At 34.6% G+C, this 22,696-nt stretch overlaps 1 protein-coding gene across 10 annotated transcripts in view; it reads right to left on the bottom strand.

The window, feature by feature from the left end:
* Positions 1–22,696, bottom strand: part of DMD (dystrophin) — a 1,148,686-nt gene that overhangs the window by 558,472 nt on the left and 567,518 nt on the right. For all 10 annotated transcript variants that reach the window (XM_071430346.1, XM_071430344.1, XM_071430345.1 and 7 more), the window contains 2 exons: positions 18,640–18,834; positions 11,987–12,159 (listed from right to left, as the gene is read on the bottom strand). In XM_071430346.1, the coding sequence (XP_071286447.1) occupies positions 11,987–12,159; positions 18,640–18,834 (368 nt within the window). The remainder of the gene's footprint in view (positions 1–11,986; positions 12,160–18,639; positions 18,835–22,696) is intronic.

The raw sequence follows: 22,696 nt of genomic DNA, 5'->3' as shown, positions 1-22,696 counted from the left end.
GTTTGTAGAAAATTCAATTTCACATTACCATACCACTTAGTCCATATGATTTCTTTCTCAAAAGATATAAGACTATCATGAGATACATACTGATGAGCTCACAGGATCTGACACCTCTCATGTGTAAATTTCTGTTCATGTGTGAGTATGCCACCCATAATAATATCATGAGAACATAAGGCAAAAATTCAGCTCAAGTAGTTATGATCACTGCAGAAGATAAAAGGGAACAGGGAAAAAAGAAAATTCTCCCCCTCGTGGCAAGGAAGTGGCACAAGCCAACTCCTTTTTTAGGTATTAAACACCAGTGTCAAAAGTTCTGATGTGAACTAAAGGAATAATGTGCCTGATACACCAGTTAAAGGCTCCTTTTGCCCAGGAAGGTGAGTGCTCTAAAGCCCTGCACCTTGAGAATAACTTGGTTTAGAAAGCTAAGCTTTATGGCAGCCAAGAACAATGCATACAGGTGTTTTTACCTAAAACCACTTAACTTTCAGTTCTGCAGAATAAAGTGCTGCATCGGTCAATAAAATCTGGACCATAAAGCCTTACAAAGATTAAGTTTCTTTACCCTTTCTCAAAATGGTTCCAAATAAAACTGCAATGTCTCTCAGCCTGAGAGCAAAATCAGAATGGAGCAGCTAAAAGCACTTTCATACTTGCATGCAACTACACACACAAAGATAAATGTACAGAGGATTCAATCTATAGCAACACTTTATACTTAGGAAGGCAAATTTATGGCCAGGAAAAACAGTTTTGCAGACAGACATAACACTTTACAATAATAGCTAATAAAAATGGTGGAAAGAAGCTCTTTGTTTAGTAGTGATAGGGGAAAATCAAACACTATCACTTTTGGAATTTATTAACTAGAACTGACAACAAAGAGTTTGAAAGAAACACTGTGAGTAAAATGATGAAGTAAGACTTAGAAGACATTTCTGAAAATCTGCATAGTTAGAAATTATATTCACAGTTTCTGATTTGTTGAGAAGCAGATGCGTGCTTTTCTGAAACTTTTAAAATCTTTATAAGTTTAAGAAATCCAAGTCCTTTCCTAGATAAAATGGACAGACACCACAGGACTACAGAACAATAACCTCTGATTATTAACATATTCCAGAGGACGATATCAAGCCAATTCTAGAGAGAGACTGCAGGAAATCTTACTGATGAATGCATGAGACTTTGGATATCTTAAAAGGAGAATACTTATATCAGAAGGTCCTGATTTCTTTGCAGGATTTTCCACCAGATTAAGTACCCCCTACCATTCAAACAAGCATTATGCATTTTCTTCCATGAGCTCTAAAAGAATAAAACTGCACCAAGTCTGAAAAATACAATGAACCTATAAAAAAGGAGAAGGACCAGCAGGATCTCCCTGCCCTTCATTCTTACAGACAAGACTGAAGAAGGTGAAGTCCTAGAAGCAGACAAGAGCAAGTTAAGAATTATGTGACGGAACTCAAACCCTACAAGTCTTTTCCCCCAGCCAGGCTGCACCTCAGGACACTGAGACAGCAAAGGCTTTACAGCCCAGTGGGGCTTTCTGGGCTGCAAGTGCATGTTGCCTGCTCAAATCTAATTTTCCATCTGCTAACAACCCTAAGAGGGTTGTTCTAAAGTCCTCCATCCCCCACAGCGTTAAAGTGGAAGAAGTGGAAAAGTCAGCACGCTTAGGCACAGAGCTGCCATTTAGAGGGAGCTAAATAGGGCTGAGCCAACAGAAGCCCCACTGAATTAATCAAGAAATGCAAAGTCCAGCACCTATGAAGGAAGAACCCCTCACAAGAATATAGTTTGGAAATTGATTGGCTGGGAAGTGACTTTGAAAAAAGGGATCTGGGGTACTGTGGGCAGCAAGTGGGACATGAGCCAGCAGTATGCCTTGTTAGCCAAAACAGCCAAATATATCCTGGGCTGCGTTGGCAGCAGCACAGCCAGCAGACAGAGAGAAAAGACTACCCTTGCTCATTCAGGTCTCACTGTGCCACATCTAGAACACAGTGGCCAGTTTTGCACTGGTCAAAACAGGACCTTTATGAACTGGAGTGAATTCATCAGGACAACACCACGAAGTCATGGGGCTGGGCCCTTGTTCTGTGAGGAGGTCATTGAAGAGCTTCAGTCAGGCTCCTTGGAGGGGTGCATAGTGTGAGGATAAAAGGCAACAGGCATAAAAGCAAATATGTTTAAACCAGATATAAGGAAAAATTGCACCATGAGGACAGTCAAGCTGTGGAGCAGGTTGTCAAGAAGTTGATCACTCTCTGTTGTTGAAGGTCTTTAAGACCTGTCTGGCTAAAGTAACCTGTTCCATTAGTGTTGACCATGTTTTGTGCAGAATATTTGACTGGGAGAGTCCCTGACAGCTCTTCCAACTGGAATTATTCTGTGATTCTATGACACTAATTAAGGAAATGAAAACTCTCTAAGCCACCATAGCTAGATCCCACATAGCTCAGGAGAAAGGGAAAATGTGGCAGCAAGGTGTAATCACACAGAGATAAGGTGCTAAAAGGGATTCTAGTGAATTTTTTATGACTAACAGGGTAAGCAAATAAAACCTAAGGAAATGAAACTTCAGTGATTATGTTGTCCATCATTCATTTCCCATAATAAATTTTCTAGCCTTTTAGCCAATTTCAGCCAAATCTGAGAAGGAAGTCTCAGAGGTAATTGTGCTGTTATAGGATTTTGAAAAATTGGAGAAAAGAAATAACATTTTACTTGTTTTAACACTATAAAAAGACAAGCAGAGGGTCCCTGAGTTCCATTGTGATTGGCAACTGTGTTACAGCTGCCCAGCTAATGCATACACAGATGCAAAATATAGGTATGCTTGGTATTCAATGGGAATTTTATCTGAATTTTTTGCTTTATTGTTTTTCAATCTTGGCACCCACTTCTTTTTAATTTTCTTGCTGTCATACAAGACTTGTGGACAGAACGAGTAAATCAGATAATCTGACTAGAATTGAGGCTATACAATCTTACAGTGCTATCCTTATGTAGCCCTAATAGATAGAGAATTGCCTCAAGGTCTTAATGGAGTTATTACTAAACCCAATTTTCCTGAGTGATATCAGGCTTAATGATATAGGAGAACAGCAAAATAATTGTCACTCATTTTATTTTAGTGTAACTGCTGGAAGAAAATTTTTAACCTTACCCTAAGAATTAATCTCTCTTTTACTAGAAAAGCAACTAGACACTTAAAATTACCAATCAGATGAAATAATGAAAGTCTAGGTTAGAAGAAACTATATATTCCAGGAAGAAACAAATAATATAACATTGGAAAAAAACTACTTTATGACACAGTCCCCTGCAGAAGCCCAGAAGATAAGTGGTTAAGCATGTCTCAAACACCAATAGCCAGAAGGCCAGAGCCAACCAAGGGTTGTTGGTGAGAGCACACTGTGAGAAAGAACAGCATGTGGCTGAGGAAGGGGCCAGGTAGAGGTAGGGCAGTGCTTTCATGGGACAATTGACCTTGTTCAGGCTCCTGGAGCTAGGACCAGCACAGTACAGGGCAAGTACAGGAATGAGGTCGAGGAGAGGGCATGGACTGTTGGCCAAAGGCCAGCCCAGTAGTCTTTATGCCCCAGTCAAGACTCCTAAAATCCCCCACAAACTCTCTGACCTACTTTCAGAGAGATCCAGAGGAGCAAACTGAAGATGATAACTAATTTGCATAGAAAGCAAGAAGCTTAACTCCAGGGTGGGGAAAACTTAGTTTTAAAAAGGTGCCTCCACAAACCTGGCTGGTGCTCACCCCATCAGCTGGATCCCTGCGACCCTTTCTCTCTTTTTTTCTCTTTTTTCTCTCTCTCCCTCTCTTAAATTTCTCTCTCTCTCTTCTCTTTCACCTGACCCCTTAATCAAAATCCACCACTGTTTACTTATAGTATAACAGACTTATACCAATTTCCATCATGTGTATAATTTAGTAATAAAACTTTGTAAGTGTTTGGCCCATCTGACTTTTGTTGTTCTTTTTTGAAAATGGCATCTATAAATGTTAAGGATGGGATGCCACAGTCCCCTCAAAATAACAGTAAATAGGAAGCAGGTGTTTTGCCTACTTTTACAAAACATCCCTGCAATATGCTGCTTCAAGTTAAGAAGGAAACTTTTTTCCTATGGTAAACAATATTCATAGTTTCACAGACAAATAAAAATAAATAAATAGAAGGCTAAATTAATCTCAAAGGTCAAATTTTAGGGAACAGAAACTACTCTATTAATGTGCAGTGTACCAAGTGCTATAAGAATTAGACAAAGTAAATGTTTTTTGTCAGTTCCATAGCTGCAACAGTTTGGATCACACCAGAAATATTAACTAGCTTTCACCAAAATCACCTCAAACACTGACTTGCCCACAAAAAAAAGAAAATTTCAAAGTTGACTATCCCCCCTGAATTACTGAAGGTCACCAGACTGAACCTCGTAACCTCAAAGCTATTAGTACCAGAGTCTAAACACAAAACTTGCTGCTTTCTACTCCAAACTTAATGTGTGTCTTCTTTGTCTCTTTGGCACATAGAGGTTTATGTAATACATATAATAAAAGAAAAAAGTTCCTTTCAAACTGCCTTGGAGGAAGCAAGAGAAAATTATATTTATTAGATGATAGCAACAACATATCAAATATGAGATAAGAGTGAGAAACAATAGTGATGAAAACTGTATAAGCCAGAAAACTGTAACTTCTGACTTTAGCTACAGATGTTAGAAGACTAGGCTCCCTCTACTGCCAAAAATGCTTTCCTGGGAGGTACTTGCAGGGAGGTGTACACTGCACCATGGCAACTAGAGAGCAGCAATTCCTTAAAAAGCTTCAAGGGAATTAAGGGAATTCTGCAAAGGAGCTCATCTTAGTACATCCAGTATGCATTGGACCTAATGGAAGTTCCTGCAATCTCATCCTTCACCCAGTGCACAGCTGACCCAGCTAAATATTCATCCAGCTAAAAAATTCTGGCACAGCACAATGCAATGATTCAATACCAACAGTGAAAGTATACCTTATTTTCAACACTTACAGAAGGTAATGGAAGTCACAGCAAATAAAGTTTTGGACCTGAGGATGTCCTGCAGTTCTCTTAGGCTATATCTACATGGATGGCTGCAGCTAAGCATGAATGAGCTCTGCCTGTGCCTTGAGATGGTTGGCTATAAATCAGGACTATCTGGGAAGTTGCAGATCCACTAACACAGCATTGTCCCTAAAGCAAGTATACCCTTCACTGCAGCTGTGTCTCATAGCTTATGACACTGCCCACCATGTCATATTTTTTTGTGTATCTGACATGAAGGCCCCAGACAGTTCATATCCAGATGGCTCAGAGTCTATTTGCTTCTGCCTGCAATTCTCTTCATACATATTTGCATTCCCATAGTTCTACAGCCCACATATTCATGACTAAGCCATAACATTTCCCAGAAATTTCAGTGAAAATCTTTGTTTGTACAGCATAAAAAGGCTCTACAATAATTCCTGTATGAATGTGGTGCAGTTTTGTCACTGAGCATTTTACAGTAAAGTTATGCTAAGTTATGCTAATTGTCAGCCTTGAGGGCTGGAGATTTTAAAACATACAAGATTCTTTTTCATCTGAAACACTTTCACAGCACAAACACATGCAAGATTATCTCCTCTACTTATTAAAAGAAATTGTGAATTATTTTCACCTCATTTTACAATACAGGCACCTTCAATTCCCATAACATTTTCCTGTTTTAAACTCTTTAATTACACTATGACAAAGATTTAATAAACATAGCTCTTTTCCCAAAAGCTGCAGTGTTATTTCTTATCCTGCCTCAAATTTGCTATTAAAGTTTAACAAATAATTTTAGATTTTACTTATAGCAGTTCCATTTAGAAGATGATCTTATATATAGTGCCCCACGAAAAGAGACATTTTAATGTCCATATATAAGGTAAAAATATTTTCCAACTTTGCTACAAATTTAATCTTTTAGTTATAAACTAGGCCACACAAATATTTATATATATTTTGGGTTTCTTTACCTTAAAAACATTGACAGAAAGCCCCATCTAGATTGTCCATAATAAAACATTTATATGTTATATTACACCTGCTTGTTATATATTATTTTATACTTACTTGCTAGCAATTAAGTAACCAGTGAAACTTACCAATACATTAATTTGATGGTGCAATATTATGGGGGTAAATCAAGTGGCAAATTTGTTGCAAGAATTTGATTATATAGCAACTGCTATGGAATGCATTTTTATACAGTAAGCAGGGTATGGAAATAAATTAACAACTAATGTTGGCTGTAAGACTCAAGCATTATAAGCTGCCCTTTTCAAAATCTAAATGAACAATTTGAGTCACTGTGAAAAAAAGGAAGGAAAAAAAATCTACCCTGCATGTAAATAAGGCATGGTAACTATTTTGAGATTAACATTAGAAAGGAAATAATTTTCTTCTCACATTGGGGATGAACTAATCTGTTCTGGTTTTCACTTTCACCTTGAATCCCGAGCCAAGGGTAATTCTAATAACAAGACTTACAACCTCAACAGAAATATGTGAGCAGACATTTTTTCAGAAGAGAACAGTCACTATTTCTCACTTTCTCTTAAAATACCTATGCCTTCCACTAGTTGCTCTTCTCCTAGTACTGAAACAAAGCCAGCTAACATTAATTTTTGTCATTCACTTTGTCAGAGTTAAAGCAAGTACAAAGAAATGCTGACTGGGCTTAGTGAAAGAGATATATAAAACACATTTAGATATAAATTAAACTGCATTGTTTTGTTATACTTTCTAGCTTAAGATTAATCTCCCCTAATTTTATCTCTCCAAAAGTAATGTATCTAGTCTTATCTTGTCTGGTCTCCCTGAAGAGTCAGAGACTCACAATAAATAGTGCAGCGGGTACCTGGGAAAGGATTGCCTGGCAGGATTGAATTGAGAAAGAGCACAAGCAAATACTGCAAAATAGGTAACTAAAACCTGGATAGCTAAAGGTAGGTCACACGACTCATATCTTCAATGACTTCACATTTACACAGCATTGTTAGTGCCTCAGATGGAAATTGGAAATCCTCAACTGAGAAACTCTGGGAAGGAAAACATAAATAGCCTAAATGGCTCCCTAGTATATCTAATTAAAATTAAAAATCACTTACAATAATTCTATAATTCTATTTTGATGTCCTTTAAGATAGATATGGCACTCAAGGCTACAAAACCATTTTCTTAAAAAGTTCTAAATGTGCCCCTTTTATCTTTTAGTAGAGTTTGGATTCTTTGAAAGGCTAAGTAGTTTTATAATGAACAGTCACAAAGGGATTCAGACCTAAGCATGGTTTCATAGTGGAATGTTAATGAGAAATCTATACAAGATTTGCATGGGATGAATGAGAGAGTTGGACCACTCTGAAGTAGGAGGTGGAGGCCATGAAAGACGAGTTTCATGTTTCTGGAAATCTATACTCAAGAAAATAATTTCCTTAGTATTCTAACATCTGGGTTTTCACTTGTCAGTTGCTTATAGATACTGCTCCAAGAAAATATCTCATACTACGAGAAGATAACTTTACTCTTAATACATCACTTGGGCTGAATGCACATCTCTCAGTACTGTATCTCTATAATTTCTACTAAGCAAGAGAAGCTGGATCTGATTCAGATACCATAAACAGGAATGTCCTCAAGGCTTTCTTGTTCTGCAGTAATTCAGAACATAGGCAGGTTACTTACATTTGAAAAATTAATGTATTTGATTTCTTTTTTCTAATGTCTTGATCCAAGAACTTGATTAGTTCTCAACTCAACAGAATATATCAGTCAGGGATTATGACATCTGCTACCATGTGGTCATAAAAATATTACCACAAAATATTATTTCTCTGACAATGAATCAATCCTTTATGTATAATGAATGTTTTCCTTCACCCTTACCAAGATAATCAAGAGCTAATTTAATGTTATCCAGAAAAAGTTGACAGTGGTACTGTTATCCAAAAATGAAACTAATTCTTAGTATAAACCTATTAACTTTTTTTATGTTTTACTCTTATTACTATAAAAATTGCTAGTTGTCTGTGAATTTCATACAGCCTCAATGTATTTTTATTATCGTTATTATGGATTTGCTATCTTTTCTTATAAAAGATTGGCATATCACTTTTTTCTACTTTTCAGAATTATCTAGAAGCACTTTCTAAAGATATCTGATATCAACTTCTCCACATTCTCTCATAACATTTAATTTTTAGTGGATTTGAGATTAATTAGATGTGCATTAATATAGTCAGTAATGTAGGCCCTGGAAGATAATTCCTAAATAAGACATGAAAAAGGCAAAAATTAGTTGCCTGGCACTTCAGTATTTTGCTTTTGAATTATATTAATTTGAGTGTTTTCTTACTTTTTCTGCCTTGTTTGTCTTTTTTTTTTAAACATTCTAATCTGCAATTCCTAAAGAAATATTTTAAACTAACATCAGTTTTGGAAAACTTTGTTGAACTTCATTGATTCAGTGATTTCTGACCGTTTCAGTGCTTCCTTAATTTTAGGGAGCACTTGTTTACAGAAAAAAGACTTAGGCATAAATATAATGGGAAGATGATATCCTGAAAAGACAAACAAGATCTTTTACAAGTGGCATGCTGATAGGATAAAAAGTTATATAAGATAGTAATTTAAAAGTCTATCTTTTATTGTGTTTTTTTTCTCCAAAAATTATGTGTTCTCATTTAAAAAAATTATGTTTTCATTTAATTGAGTAGTACATTTAATTGGTATATAGGGAACCTGGTGTTAGTGTCACTTCCTAAATACTCATGATTAATACCTAAAAAACTCCAGTATTTATAACTGTTGGAAAGAAGGAAGACTATTGTGAAATTCTGGTACAAGGACAGTAAAAACTATGACATCTGAGTGGTTATTCTTACTGGCACTAACACCTTACCTTTCAAAATTCAGATTCTATTATCTTAATACAACTTTTGGAAAGATAACATAAAAATTTAGTATCAAGCAAAGGTTGAAGTTATAAATTTAATCATCAATTGCTCTTTTGCTCACAAAAGACAAATCAGGGCATTTTTCCTGCTGTTTCCTGGAGTTTGTTTTGCACTCATAAAACTGAAACCGAGGGAAAAAATTCCACTTGGTGTAAGATGATTTCACTCCCATTTATCTGTTGGGAACATAATGAGTTACCATGTTCTGATATTAATTGGAACAGAAAAGAAAGTCACTTATCAAAGAACCATGCTTAGATACAGGCTTGACTTTAAAAATTAGTATGTGAAGATTAGTGGTTCACTGTGTTTTGAGAGAATAAAAAATTTGCATATGTCCTAGGTTTCTAAAGCCACTGGAAGGACACTCTAGGATGACCACAGCATTTTTTTTCCCCCAGTGAAATATTGTCTGTTATATTACACTAAGTGCAATATGAACTCTTATTTAAATACAGGAAATATGATAAAGTCAAAGTGTGAAATAAGATTTTCAAAAACTGTAGAAGAACTGCACTTATAAAGGTATTTGCGTGCTCACCATTCATAGCGTATTTCTGTCAAACTGTGCAGGCTCTGCTATAAAACAAACTGAAAATCTATTTTGATTTCTAATTAAAAGGAACTCACTCTAGAGTTAATTATAAAGTATCTAGATATGAATCAGGACTTCAAGGAAATCAATTTCACACAAAAAAATGCAACATGAAGGTTTCTAATCACTTCTATAACATTTAGAGTAAGCTCTCTTCTAGTAACTACAGTGGTAAGGAAAGTTGCTTTGTTCTTCCATCTGTCATGGTAATAGCTGACTTTTCATTTATTAAAACAATAATTTCCATGTTATTACAAGCCTTTGATTTCATAAAACCAATATTCAGAAATGAACACAGTCCCAGTATTTTTGTTCCTGGTACCTTTCAAACATGGAATACTCACATTCACTTAGAAACGCTCCCTTGAAAGAAAGACAGCTCCAATAATAATTCCAAACCTGTCCTTTAGCATCATCATCAATAGCATATCTCCTAAACACAGCTTCATCCATGTCTCCAGGGCAGAGTTACACTGATACTTTCACCCCTTACAGACACAAACTGCTAGAAGTAAAATGCTAAAGGCCATATTGTCTTCCTTCACCTCATCCCTTGGATTCATGTGCAGTCCAAATGCCCCTCAAAGAACAGCAGGAGCTATAGGGACCATCTAGAGTTCAAAAAAGACCTCTTTAGGCTGACACCAAACCAAAAATATTATAGGAAAAATAAAGGTGTATGAATCAGAGAGCAGTCAAGCTTATCATCACCTTGAGCTGCTGTCCATCATACTGAACCAGGGTAAGTGCCCCAGGCAAAGGCCAGCCAGACAGTAATCATACTTTACAGTTCTCCACTGCCTTTATCTGATGACCTCAAAATACCTGACAAACACTAATTCATTTCACCTCACAAGACTTCTGCTGCTGGCTAAATACCACTACAGCCTAAATAACGAATAATTGAGTGTCAGTGATCATAATCCAGGCTTTCAACTAACTAAATTGCTGTCCTTGCTATGCACAAGTGTCAGAAAATGCATATAAGGGGATTCCAAAGGTTTCTCAAAGATTGGTCTACTAAAACAGTAACAGGCTGGGAAAAGCCAGTCTAGAGAAAGGAGATTCCCAAGGTTTCTCAGAGCTTGGTGAGTAAGACTTTGGGCAAAGCCATTCTCTGGGAAAAGCTCAAAAGCAAATATCTCCTGGTCTTATTATCTGTGTGAGCAGATTTTCTTCAACCTTTTTTCTAACTTATCCTTCATTTTTGTACATGGCATCATGACTGAGAAGGAATTTTCTTACCACATTAGAACAGGACTTGCTATTTGAAAAAACCAAAACCAACAAAACAACAGGCAAAGAAGAAGAATTTGTAAACTTTACCACACTATAAATCTGTCTCAATTTCTTACACTTTAACTGTTGAGATAAAGCAGAGATGACACAAATATTACTGACTTAGATTTTTTACTATTTATCTCTATGATTATTATTTTTTTAAGCTTTACTCTCTTCTCTCTCCAGCAATCTAAAATCAAAGCTAGAGACTGGCTGACAGTGGAAATAATGTCTCTAGGAATCTGCAAAGTGACAGCTATTTACCAATATTTCTAAGTAAGGAAAACATACACGTTACCAAGAATTGGATTGTAGAGCAAAGTTGGTACAGGCTAAATGCACATGAAGTATTTTTTTTCTTCCAGTAACTGCTTACACATTTAGAATCATGTCTTATTCTATCTTTAATCTAATAATTTGCACATAAAGCTAATTTTTTGTATAATAATGACAAAATTTTTAACAAAATTTTCTTAGATAAATGATATTTCAAAACATATTTGTAGTGCAAAAAGTGATATTCTATCAAATATCAATCTCTTGTATTTTGAGGTGGCATAGCAAACAAAAATTTTAATGTCAAGTTTTCAGTATTGACTGAAAAGCCGAAGAGCCAATTTTGTAGAATTCCTATGAATGGAAAGTTTCAATAAATGGAACAATTGATATATATAAAATGATTTTCATTATCAGATTAATGCCATTCATTCTCAGAAGAATTGTAATGGACTTTTCTGTGGTAATTCAATAAATTCTTGAAACTGCAACTTTTTAATCTAAGGCAAAGTTATTTGTTAACTCTTAAGTATTCATGCTGGAAAAAAAGGTATATCCCATAAATCCATAGCAATTTATGTACCATTACCAGTTCAATGGGTCAATGCAAGTGATAGCTGGTCAAAATATTTTCATATTTTCAGTTTTACTAGAACATTCACAAATTAAATAACAATTCTATATAGATATTCTCTCCTCAGTTAGAAGAAATTATTGTTTGTGACAAAAGAAGCATAAAACCAATCATCAACAATAGGCCAAATACTGAAAAAAGCCATCAGAAAGAGTAAGTTTTAAAAGTTACTTACACCTGTCGGTCCCTGTACATCTTGTTAACTTTCTCCCATTCAGAATTAAGTTGAGTCAGCTTTTCTTGTATATTTGCTGCTTCCTTTGGTGTAACATTTTTCAAAGCCAATGTCTTCTTGTTGTTAATAATTTCTACATGACCTTGCAGTCTCCCCAGGCTATCCTTAATGCTCTGTAATAGGAAGATTTTAAAAAATAGAAACAAAACATTGTTTTTATAAACAAAAAGTAATTGTTCATAAAAAAGAGAGATTGGTACAAAATGCTAATTAAACCATAACATTGATGATAGGAGTAATTTTGCAATAACCTGGTATAATAATTGAATGCCCATCCTTTCTTTGAAGACTGAATGAAATAGATCTGAGGAAGTTGATGGCTGGAGGGGAAACAAAGTGCTATTTGCTCAAAAGTTCTCATGTCAGTATTTACATTTCCTGACCCGACAAAATCGCTTGTAATTTTTTAACTAATTAAAGTTATTACACTGTATTTACTATTTTGTAAAATATAAAGTCCTTGAAGTCCTTATGTAAATGCGAAGGCAATGCATTGAAATAATTTCATACAAAACCACCCTGCAAAAAGAAAGAAAAAATACTCTGGGTTCCCTGAGTTCCTAGAGCTCTAGCACTATAATATGGTATTTGTTGGGGGTGGCAGGGGAAAGTTCATTCCATAACATCCCCCATATGAATAATAATTTGAATTTTTAGGTCATGAGAAACGTGACTTACATTAAGCAGACTAAATGAATATTTATAAATCAAAAGGGAATGGTAGATGTCTTGTCTCTGGGATGAGTCACAATAAGGAACATGTTTCCTCCTTGTCAGCAATCTATCATGTGGAGGGAAAGCTGGCTGAGTCTGTGTCATTACTCAACAAATCTCATTTGACTTTCCCAGAAAATGTCTCATACTCTATGCTCCTTACTCAGGTCTACTTAAGTCTTTGTTTTACACACTCAGGGCATGGATAATTCAGATATTCAATGTTACTAATCTGAATGCAAGAAATATCAGATGATAAAAACATAAAATGCCTCTAAATAGTCCAAGATATATCCCACTGATATAAAGGAGTTAGCATTTCCACAAAACCTCATCCCTGACTAAAAAATTGCACATTTAAAGAACAGGAGAAACTTTAATTGAAATGTTATAAGGTGCCAGGACATACTTAAGCACCTGAGTGAAGTGGCTTTTCTTTTCAGTAGGCCTGACTATCAGCTCATCTGAGCCACACAAGAAGGCACTTCTTGAGTTCCACGTGTTTAAGTAACCAAGTGAAGATTAATATATGTGCCTATGTATATTTACATTTTAGGTTTTTTCAACCAAGTAGACCAATTTTCTAAATATTAAAAATAGATGAAATGTATCTAAGCACTTCAGAATTGGTAAGTGATATATCTCTTATGTTTAAAATTAGTGGTCTATGAAAAAGGTATCAAATTTCTAAGTCAGAATTTTGCTTTTTTTTAAAGCAGATCTTCTACAGAAAGAACAAGATAATACAGCTGATGTTCTGTAAAGGAGTATAAGAATGTCCATGAGAGAAAAAAATAAATAAAAGAGAAATCATGTATATATATACATGTACAAATATACTTATGTATCTCAAACAAATTCCCCATCTATCTTTCATGTTGAAGAGAATGATCTGCAAGCAGTTATCAACAATGCCTTGGGAGATTTTGTAACGTGGTTAACAGAAGCAAACAGAGCTAATTTTTTTAGAAAAAAAGGAAAACAGAAGATCATTAGGAGCTAAAGTGACAGTAGCCTTTAGGGACTTATCCATCTCACTGCTCTTAAAAGAGAAATCCGAGTGCTAGAGACTCAAGCCTCAGTTCATTTTCACTACCTGGAATTTGTCTTTATCTGCCAGAGAAAGACAACTTCCTGTAAAAATTCAGTTCCTTGGCTATTTGTGTACAAATCTGTCACCAAGCACAGTGTTACTGACAGATCTATTTGGAGAGTGCATGTGAGCACACTCAGTTCTAAATGATGGGTAATTGGGTTCTATTGAGCTACAGCAGAAAAATCACTCTGAATTTCATATTACGTGATTATTCTTGATAAAAATCACTTAGTACACATCAAATATGTATTCCACTGTGTGAGATTAAAAAAATTTTTTTTTATTCTGAAATTTTGTAGAATGATAATTTATATATATATAATTTATACATACATATAATTATAGCAGATTTTTTACAATATTTCATGCTTTTTCTACTAACATGAAATCCAGTAACAGCACAGTTGTTGGTAAGCATGAATGGCTGGAAAAATTCCACAAATTAATTACAGTTTAAAAAACTGTATAGAATTATGAGTTACAATATCTAGTATGGGTATGACTGGCTTCATAAACCATTTTGAAAGGGGATTCTTGCTGCCAGAATTCTGGATGTGTCATGTGTCCAATGAATTCCTATATTCTGAAATACAACACAGTAGAAAAAAGTGCAAAAACCCTGCTCTATCTGTCAGTAGATGAAGGATTACCAAAGGAAAAAAGAAGAGAAAAGATGAATCAGAGCATTAAAATATTTACATTTAAAAAACAACAGGGAAACCAACCCAATTTTCAATGAACTAAATAAAATGCATATGGGAAATACAGAAGAAGATTAACTAGAAGAAGAATTGTTAGAGAAATTATGCATTATATATATTTATCTTACATATATAATAAATCTCTTCCTCAGAGCCAGATGGCTTTCCATATTAAAACTATGATATCATTAAAAAATATGATAGCAAAGTGTATAATCATATTCTACAATAAGATGTTCCTGACAAAATTAAGAATCTTTAAAAAAAATAATAAAAAGAGGTTCTAAAATCTACAGGCCCTACCGCAGGTCTCCCATAAAATTATATAATGCAAGCAACCTCAGGGAATAAGTTTTAAATTCAAAGTTAATAGAATTAAGTAATGAATAGGTATAACTCTGCCATGTCTATGACAATGATCCTTGAAAATTCTACTAACAAAATTTTCTTAAATTCCAGGTATCCTCTTTCATTTTAATACACTTCTCTTGTGTGCTAGCAAAGATAAATATGGGTTAGTTTTATTCTCTGGTTAATCAGGATATTTGTTCGAGTGTATACATTTCCTACTAAATAATCTGGAGCCTGAACTAGTCAAGTAGCTTGCATGAGATGATCATTACACAGGAAAACTTTGTCTTAGTAGGAACAACATAACCATATTAAGTAGAATATATGCAAATTTTTACAGTGATTTAACATTTAGGAAACATTTGAAACATCAGTTGCAAGGAAGGATAATTTACTAAAATCTGAGAGCATTTTAACCCTACATTTTTTTCATGAAATTGAATCCATTGTAATCCAAATCAATTCTACACAGGTAGCTCAAAGATTGTGAACTCCATCAATATGAACATCATCAGCAGCAAACAGAAATAATGTGTGTGCTTATAACAACAGTTGTCCTGTTGTGAGAGCATATCAGGCAAACTTTACTAATCCATCAATCTGTGAACCACAGTTTTCTGTACAATCAACTCAAGTTTCATCTTTGACAGAACTGTAATATTTAAATTGTCAGTAAAGTACTGTCAGCACAGTGATAAAGAAAAGCTGAGGTACTGTATGTCATAATACTTGAAAGAGCTTGTAAATGGGATGATGAAAACATTGCAATGCTCACTTTATGAGATAAAGTGACAAGACTTGGTTTCTCTATCTGACTTTTCCACTCCTTAAAGCTTAAAATCAAGAGCAAAACATTCCTATGAGCTGGTTTCAGCAGATACAATAAATGTGCTCATTAAAGTATTACAGTTTAGTAAATGTTAAAAGCTACCAGATTTTTGCTACAAAACCTCATATTTTACTATTTAACATGACTTTGATATAAAAAGTCTGTGCTATGACAATTGATATTAGCAATTTCTTACTTGTATTCAATATTTATCCTATTTGATTATGAGCAATCATGTTTAAGTCTTACTAAACATATTTACTCTGGAGGAAATTTTCAAAGCTGTTACCACTGATTCTTGTAAATAAACCTATTTTTCCTTTCACAGATTAATTAAAATGGATTCTTTCTGAATGGGAGTGAAAAAAAAATCAAAAGCTCAGTTTTAAAACACAGAGCTATTCATGACAGTTCTGTAATTTGATTCATGCAAATCTGTCAGAGAAAAAAAATCAACGACAATTTAATTTCAAACCTTTTCCAACCAGCTGCTGAACAATTTATGCACTACTTTTCTATTTTTACTGCAGGATAATGACAATGATGGATGCTTTTCCTTGGAAATAAATATTCATTAAGCAGGCTCAGATCAAACCTATACCCTTCCAAAAGCCCACGAATGTGCAAGACCCATTTGCCTCTTCTAAGAGATTTATTTTGGAGGAAGATGGAACTGTGCCCACAAATGCATCTCATAACAATTTAATAGTTCAGTTAAATTAAACCTATGGTAGTACTTACTTGTAACCTCAGTAATCAATATTATTAAAGTTGGTGTCAACTCCAATAATACCAAATGTATGTGGGTGAACAACAGATTACTTACAGATATAAATCAGATGAAGATAGCCCCAATGTAAAGCATGAGAAGAACTAAGGAACTAAGAACTAAAGGAACTAATTTCCCAGTAAACTTCCTGAGGTTTCTCCATCCTCTATTTCTCCATCCAATCTATTAGTGAACAGAAGTTCATCAACAAGGACCAAGTAGGTGCTCATTAGCCATGATTTACATAGTATATAACTTGGTTTTTGTTGTTTTTGGTTGTTTGTTTGTTTTTTGTGCAGAAGAGATTGTTTAAAATGAAGAATGACAATTAGATTGGCGTGTTTTGTGCTTCAATACTCAGACTGACTTTAAGTTACTGATATTAAATCACAAGTGGTATAAGAAACAGCCTACTGGTATTTGACATCTATTGATCAACATCCTATTACCAGTTCTGTGCTTGCTTTGATCCAACACTCCACTGTTATGCTTCACTATCCAACTCTACTGCCTTGCTAGGAAACTGGAACCATCCTAATTTTCACAAGTTAGTCAGAATATTTGTGTGTGTGCACATGTGTCTGTGCACACAAATGCCTAAAATCTATATCTATGAATGTATAAGAATTATAAACAGATGTGATTTTACAGAAGCTACCAGCAGCATATGGATGTGGTTTTGTTACATATCCTCTGATGTGGAAAGAGATAAATGAGCTCCCACAGAGGAAAATTCAAAGCATATAGCCAGAGCCACTGCCCTGATTCTCCCTCTAAGCTTCTTTCTTATAGCTGACTGTAGGCAAATTCCAGCCTCTTTAGGCTAATATTTACTTCTTAAAAAAAAAAAAATCCTTTTCCTAAATAATCACAGAAAAATGGAAATACAGTCTTCTCTTCATGCTGGATGACAATTTGGACTTGCTGTAATTATATACAGCACTTGAGCACAATTTTTTACAAGGCTTTCCTCACACAAACATTATTCTGCAAAAGCTGATAACTCATTCATCTACTTAGGCTTACAACTTTAATCTCATTCTCTTCTTATGTCAATTCTGTGTTGAAAAAAATTCCACCAGTTTCAAAGGAATTCAGTGTTGCAAGCATTGAAAAAACCAGACAGTAATATTTCAAGCATTGAAGAAACCACACAGTAATATTTAAAGTCATACTAACAATACTGATTTTGCTTTTTCTTAACTACATTATCTACTTATTGGATAATATTCTCTGTTTTGCTTACTAAATGGAAATAACTACATGGAGTACAGACACAATAAGACCTCAAGGTTTTTTGGTCTAACATGGTATGCAACAGCTAAATTTTACTTGGTTTTGTTCCTGTGAAAATAGGAATAGTTTTAGAAATCATACACTAAAAGCAAACAGGCAAGATTGGGTGTTGACAGGGTTACTTAGTAATTACTTACAGTTACCAATCACAGAATCACAAAATCACTTCACCACCAGGAGATGAGCTCAGTTGGTCAGAGCATGGTGCTAGTAACACCAAGATTGTGGGTTCAGTCCCTGCATGGGCCATTCGCTTCAGAGTTGGACTTCATGACCCTTGTGGCTCCCTTTCAACTCAGAACATTCTGTGATTTAGATTGGAAAAGCTCTAAATCAAGTCCAGCCATTAACTCAGCACTTTCAAGTCCATCACTGAACCATGTCCCCAGGTGCTATATCTACATATCTCCTAAATACCTCTAGGGATGGCAACTCAGCCACTTCCCTGTCAGCCTGTTCCAGTGCTCAAAAAACATTTCAGTGAAGAATTGTTTTTCCATTAGTCACATGCAAACAAACCTTTAACCACAAATTCTATCTTTAAATACACCATGCCTCTCCATCCTTTCTCTCCCATTCAAGGACTTAATATGCAGATACAGTAACGCTCTTGCCCTCCAAATACAGGTTAAACAGGCAAAAATAAATGAACACTTCAGAGTTTTTCATATTTTACCCCAATGTGCCCCCAAGTAAAAACATCCATATATGCACACATCACAGAGATGGGCTTAGAGCTTGTAAAACAGATGTCTCAAAGTGAGCACAGGCTACCAACATACAGAAGACCCAAAATGATGCAATCCAATCATTGCTAAGAAAATCTTTCCATCTTACCTTGAGACACTCTTCTTGTTTGAAGAGGTCCTCACAGTCCTTAGCCTGCAGAACAGGAGAATTAAGGCGATCTTCCACTTCAGACAAGGCTTGCAGAAGGTGAAGGATCTCTGCCAGGTACGTAGAAGGCACATGAGTGGTTTCCACAGTCCTAGTTTCAGTCATCACAAAAGTTGTATCTTCACGAACTGTTTGCTAGTACAGATATACAACAGAATGCTTCCTTTAGTTTCTTAACACCAGACAAAATTACAACAATGCATTTCCAGTCCACAACCCAGAAACAAAAAAATCAAAAGTAACTTCCAAGGACAAATGCAGGAAATATCTGAGGTTTCTGACACAGATAACTCATGTTCCTTGTGTGTTTGAAATGGTGGGTACTGAAATTAATCCATGCAAGAGTGTGCAAGCTTTTCTTCTACTCTCCAAAGAAATGCAGAGAGGAAATGCAAGAGTATTCTGAGATTATGGTGTTACTGAGATTTTAGTGCTTGCCCTTTAATTTATATCACCACACCTCTTAAAAATCTGTCCTTCATTAAGAAATTTCATGCATGCCAAGTCTAAAATAATAAATAATTTCAATGTATCAAGTAAAATAATGACTTGTATAATAGACAGAATTCGTTAAATAAAATGCAACATATAGCAAATATGCCAACTCTACACTTCCAACTATATTAAAAATTTGTTCTTTAATCTAGCAAGTATAATTTGGAGGTTTCTGATTTGAATGGTCTTTATTGCATTCTTAAAAGAAAACTCAGCAACACATCTCTTCATGAAGTCAGGATTTCTTCTTATTTTTTTTTAATATGGAAAAATATGAAAAAGACACCCTATTCTGGAAGCACATGCATACACCAAATGTAAAGACATCCCAGAATGTTTGGGTTCCAAGAAAACACTTCATTGGTTTATGGCATTTGAAAGCATACTGACATATAAGGTGACAAAAAAGTGGCTGCTTGTAAAAATTCTCTGTATTTCCCATTTGATTTGTAAAAGAATCATAGATAAAAATGTAATACCAAAAGCGTTCTTTGGAGTAGGGAGATCTCTGATTGTTCCTTTTCACTAAACTTCAAATACTAAATCACCTGCATGCCCATTAAAAAAGGGATAGTTTAAGATATCAATTATTTGTGGTTTCACAAGCATAAATTTGTTCATGGATTCCTATTGTGGAACCAAGATCCTTTGTGTTTGATGTCTGTCTTCTCAAAAATATAAACTTTAATTACTGTCAGCCTCAAAGAAGAGTACAAGTATTTGTTGGTAAATGTTCAAAAATTCTGTTATTTATATTTGGAGCCATTTATGTAAAAGACGATTGATCAATGGTCCTGAAGAAAACAATATTATTGAGCTACTCATTATGCAAAAGAAAACAAATATAAGCACACTCTACCTCAGCAAGGTGTCTCATTTTAATTCAGGACATATTTCTTTCTTCAGTTACTGAGCTGAGTCATCTGGTTCTTCAATTTTCTTTAGAGTCTTAAAATATGCATATACACACTCTAGAAGATGTATGCATATCACATATAAAGCCCATAAAGTTATCTGTAGACTTGTGTTACTCTGTTGCATTTCTTATGCAAATTTAATTGCTTTGCTTACACTTTTCTCACTAAATGACTTTCTCAGTACATCTGCTAACACTGAAACCTCTCTAATTACCATATCACTGCTATAATTTTTATTATTTAAAATAAGTTGCTTTGAAAAAATTGTGCTTGCCCCTCATATGTTTAATGAATCACAGGCCCTGCAAAAATAACAGTTTACTCCAGTAAACCTAAAGAAAGAGCTGTCTCATTTGATTAGAAAATGGGAGAATCTCAACAGGCCACTGAGACCTGCATGCAGCAATATATATTTTAATTCCTCAAGACTACACTCAGACACTTCTACATGCAGCAATGAACTTCAGACCCACATAAGGAATATTTTAACTATATTTGACTCAGAGGACAGAATATTTCTAGTTACAGTAATGAAAAGAGCATGCTAAGTGTGCAAGGGTTGCCACTCAAAAAAAGGTCACATGAATATGTGAAGCAGCATACAAAATACAATTTAATTCAATAATTGTATGTGATTAGCCTACTCTTTTCAACCCAAATTTGGGCCAATAAATATATACACACATATATGCACATGCATCTATTTAGATAAAATAAAATCTGTGTCTTCTCACTCTAAACTATTCCTGAACTTACAAAAAAGTCAAGCAGAAATTAGATGTGTAAGCATTTCATGGTTATGACACTTAATTATTTATAGTGGCAAAATCAGGTACCTTTCAATCATTGTTATGAAGAAAAATGGGATGTGTGCAACCTTATATTCATTCATATATTCATATAGTCACTGCCCTTACAAGAAACTTTAAATATTTCTCATAGCTGGATGATTAATTGTGTAGTTATACTGTTTATATTGTTAGTTAAACTGTAACACACTACAATCAGAGAAATAAATAAATAAATAAATAAATAAACAAACAAAAGGATAGATTTATAAAAGTAGACACCTACCAGGACATGCCCTCACACTTTGGTACATTTTTTTTTTTAAAAAGTCACAGTGAAAATAAATTAGTTTCTGAATACTGTTTTTAAAAGAAGAGTTGAAAATTTGATACTACTTTAGAAATCAAGGATTAGGTATCTTTATCTTTATTGGGGTTTTCAACAGGTCACAGGACTTTCTTTCCTTCCATTTTTCCTTCATTTAAAGTATCATGATACAACCCACAGCAGAAGCTGCCATCTTGCACCAAGGAACAGAGGGTAGGCAGGTGCAGAATTGACAACTTTATTGAGCAAAGAGAAGCATTTTTAGCTTGCCCCAATGTTCCCTGGAATTTCCTCATATTAGACAATAAAACAGGCAGAGTCCTTCCTTATATTCTAGACAAGCATTTTACTAGAAATGCAAAGCTGAAACTGAGTCATATCCTAACACTGTAGGGAGAAAAAAAATAACCTTACAAAAGGAGATCACAGAAGGTGGGAGCAACTACTACTAAAATAATATTAATTCAGTACAGATATGTGTAATTGATAATGCCAAAATGGCTCATCAGAACCATGGTAGGTTAAGACTTTATAAGGATTAAAAATTAATAGGAAAGTAGAAATTAAAGATAGAGATAACCATTTAAGAATGGGTTTGGATAAGCTGAATCTGTTAAAATGGCAGAATGTATTACCATTACTTAAAAATATTTAAATTGGTATTTAAAAAAAAAATATATATATATAGTACAACATACATTTAAACTACAAATTTACTGTTAAGTGATTGGGAAATGCTGGGATAACTGGCCATTTGCTATATTACTATTTTTGTAGAATACAATTTTAGTGATTTTTTTTTCCTTGATCATCAGTGATTTAATGATGCAAAGATTATTTTTCATCTCTATGAAAGAACAACTTATTTTGTGTAAGATTCAAAATTTCATGCAATGTTTGTTATTAAGCATTATCATGTCTCAAATAGTAAATTGAATTTTCTTCTCCATCATTACATAATTTCAATGAAGGGACACAATCCTTCCATACACATGGCTCCACTTAAACTGATTTTATTGATAGTTACCATGCCCCACCAGGTGCAACAAAACTGTAAGAAACAAATTGATTATCTGACCCTTAAAGAGAAGGCCAATAAGCAAAACCAAAACAAACGAACCAAACAAAATTACAACAAAAACTCAACAAAAAAGTACTGGAATAATGCAGGTTTTGTCAAGAAATTCACATACCTTCCCCATAGAAATATTTGTGATCATTACTGCCCACATCTAACACAGCAGTGGCATCAGAGCTAACTAGTCTTGGAGAATGCTGCTAATTTCCATTTAACAGTGGAAAATTTGTTGTTAAAGCACCTTTCACCAATCTCAGTTTTTCCATTTCCTCTCCTCTTTTTGCAGAGAGAATAATCCCAACACCACTTTTGCTGTTCAAGAGTTGACACCCAGAAAGCCTCCAACTTTCTTGTGTCACATCTTGACAACTGTTTCACTTTTTGGTCCCTT

This window comes from Agelaius tricolor, unplaced genomic scaffold (genome assembly GCF_023055355.1).
Source record: "Agelaius tricolor isolate 1412-34295 unplaced genomic scaffold, bAgeTri1.0.p SCAF_7, whole genome shotgun sequence".
NCBI classification, from domain to species: Eukaryota; Metazoa; Chordata; class Aves; order Passeriformes; family Icteridae; genus Agelaius; species Agelaius tricolor.
The sequence above is the reverse complement of the archived record's forward strand: the minus strand, read 5'-3'. Positions and strand labels throughout refer to the sequence as shown.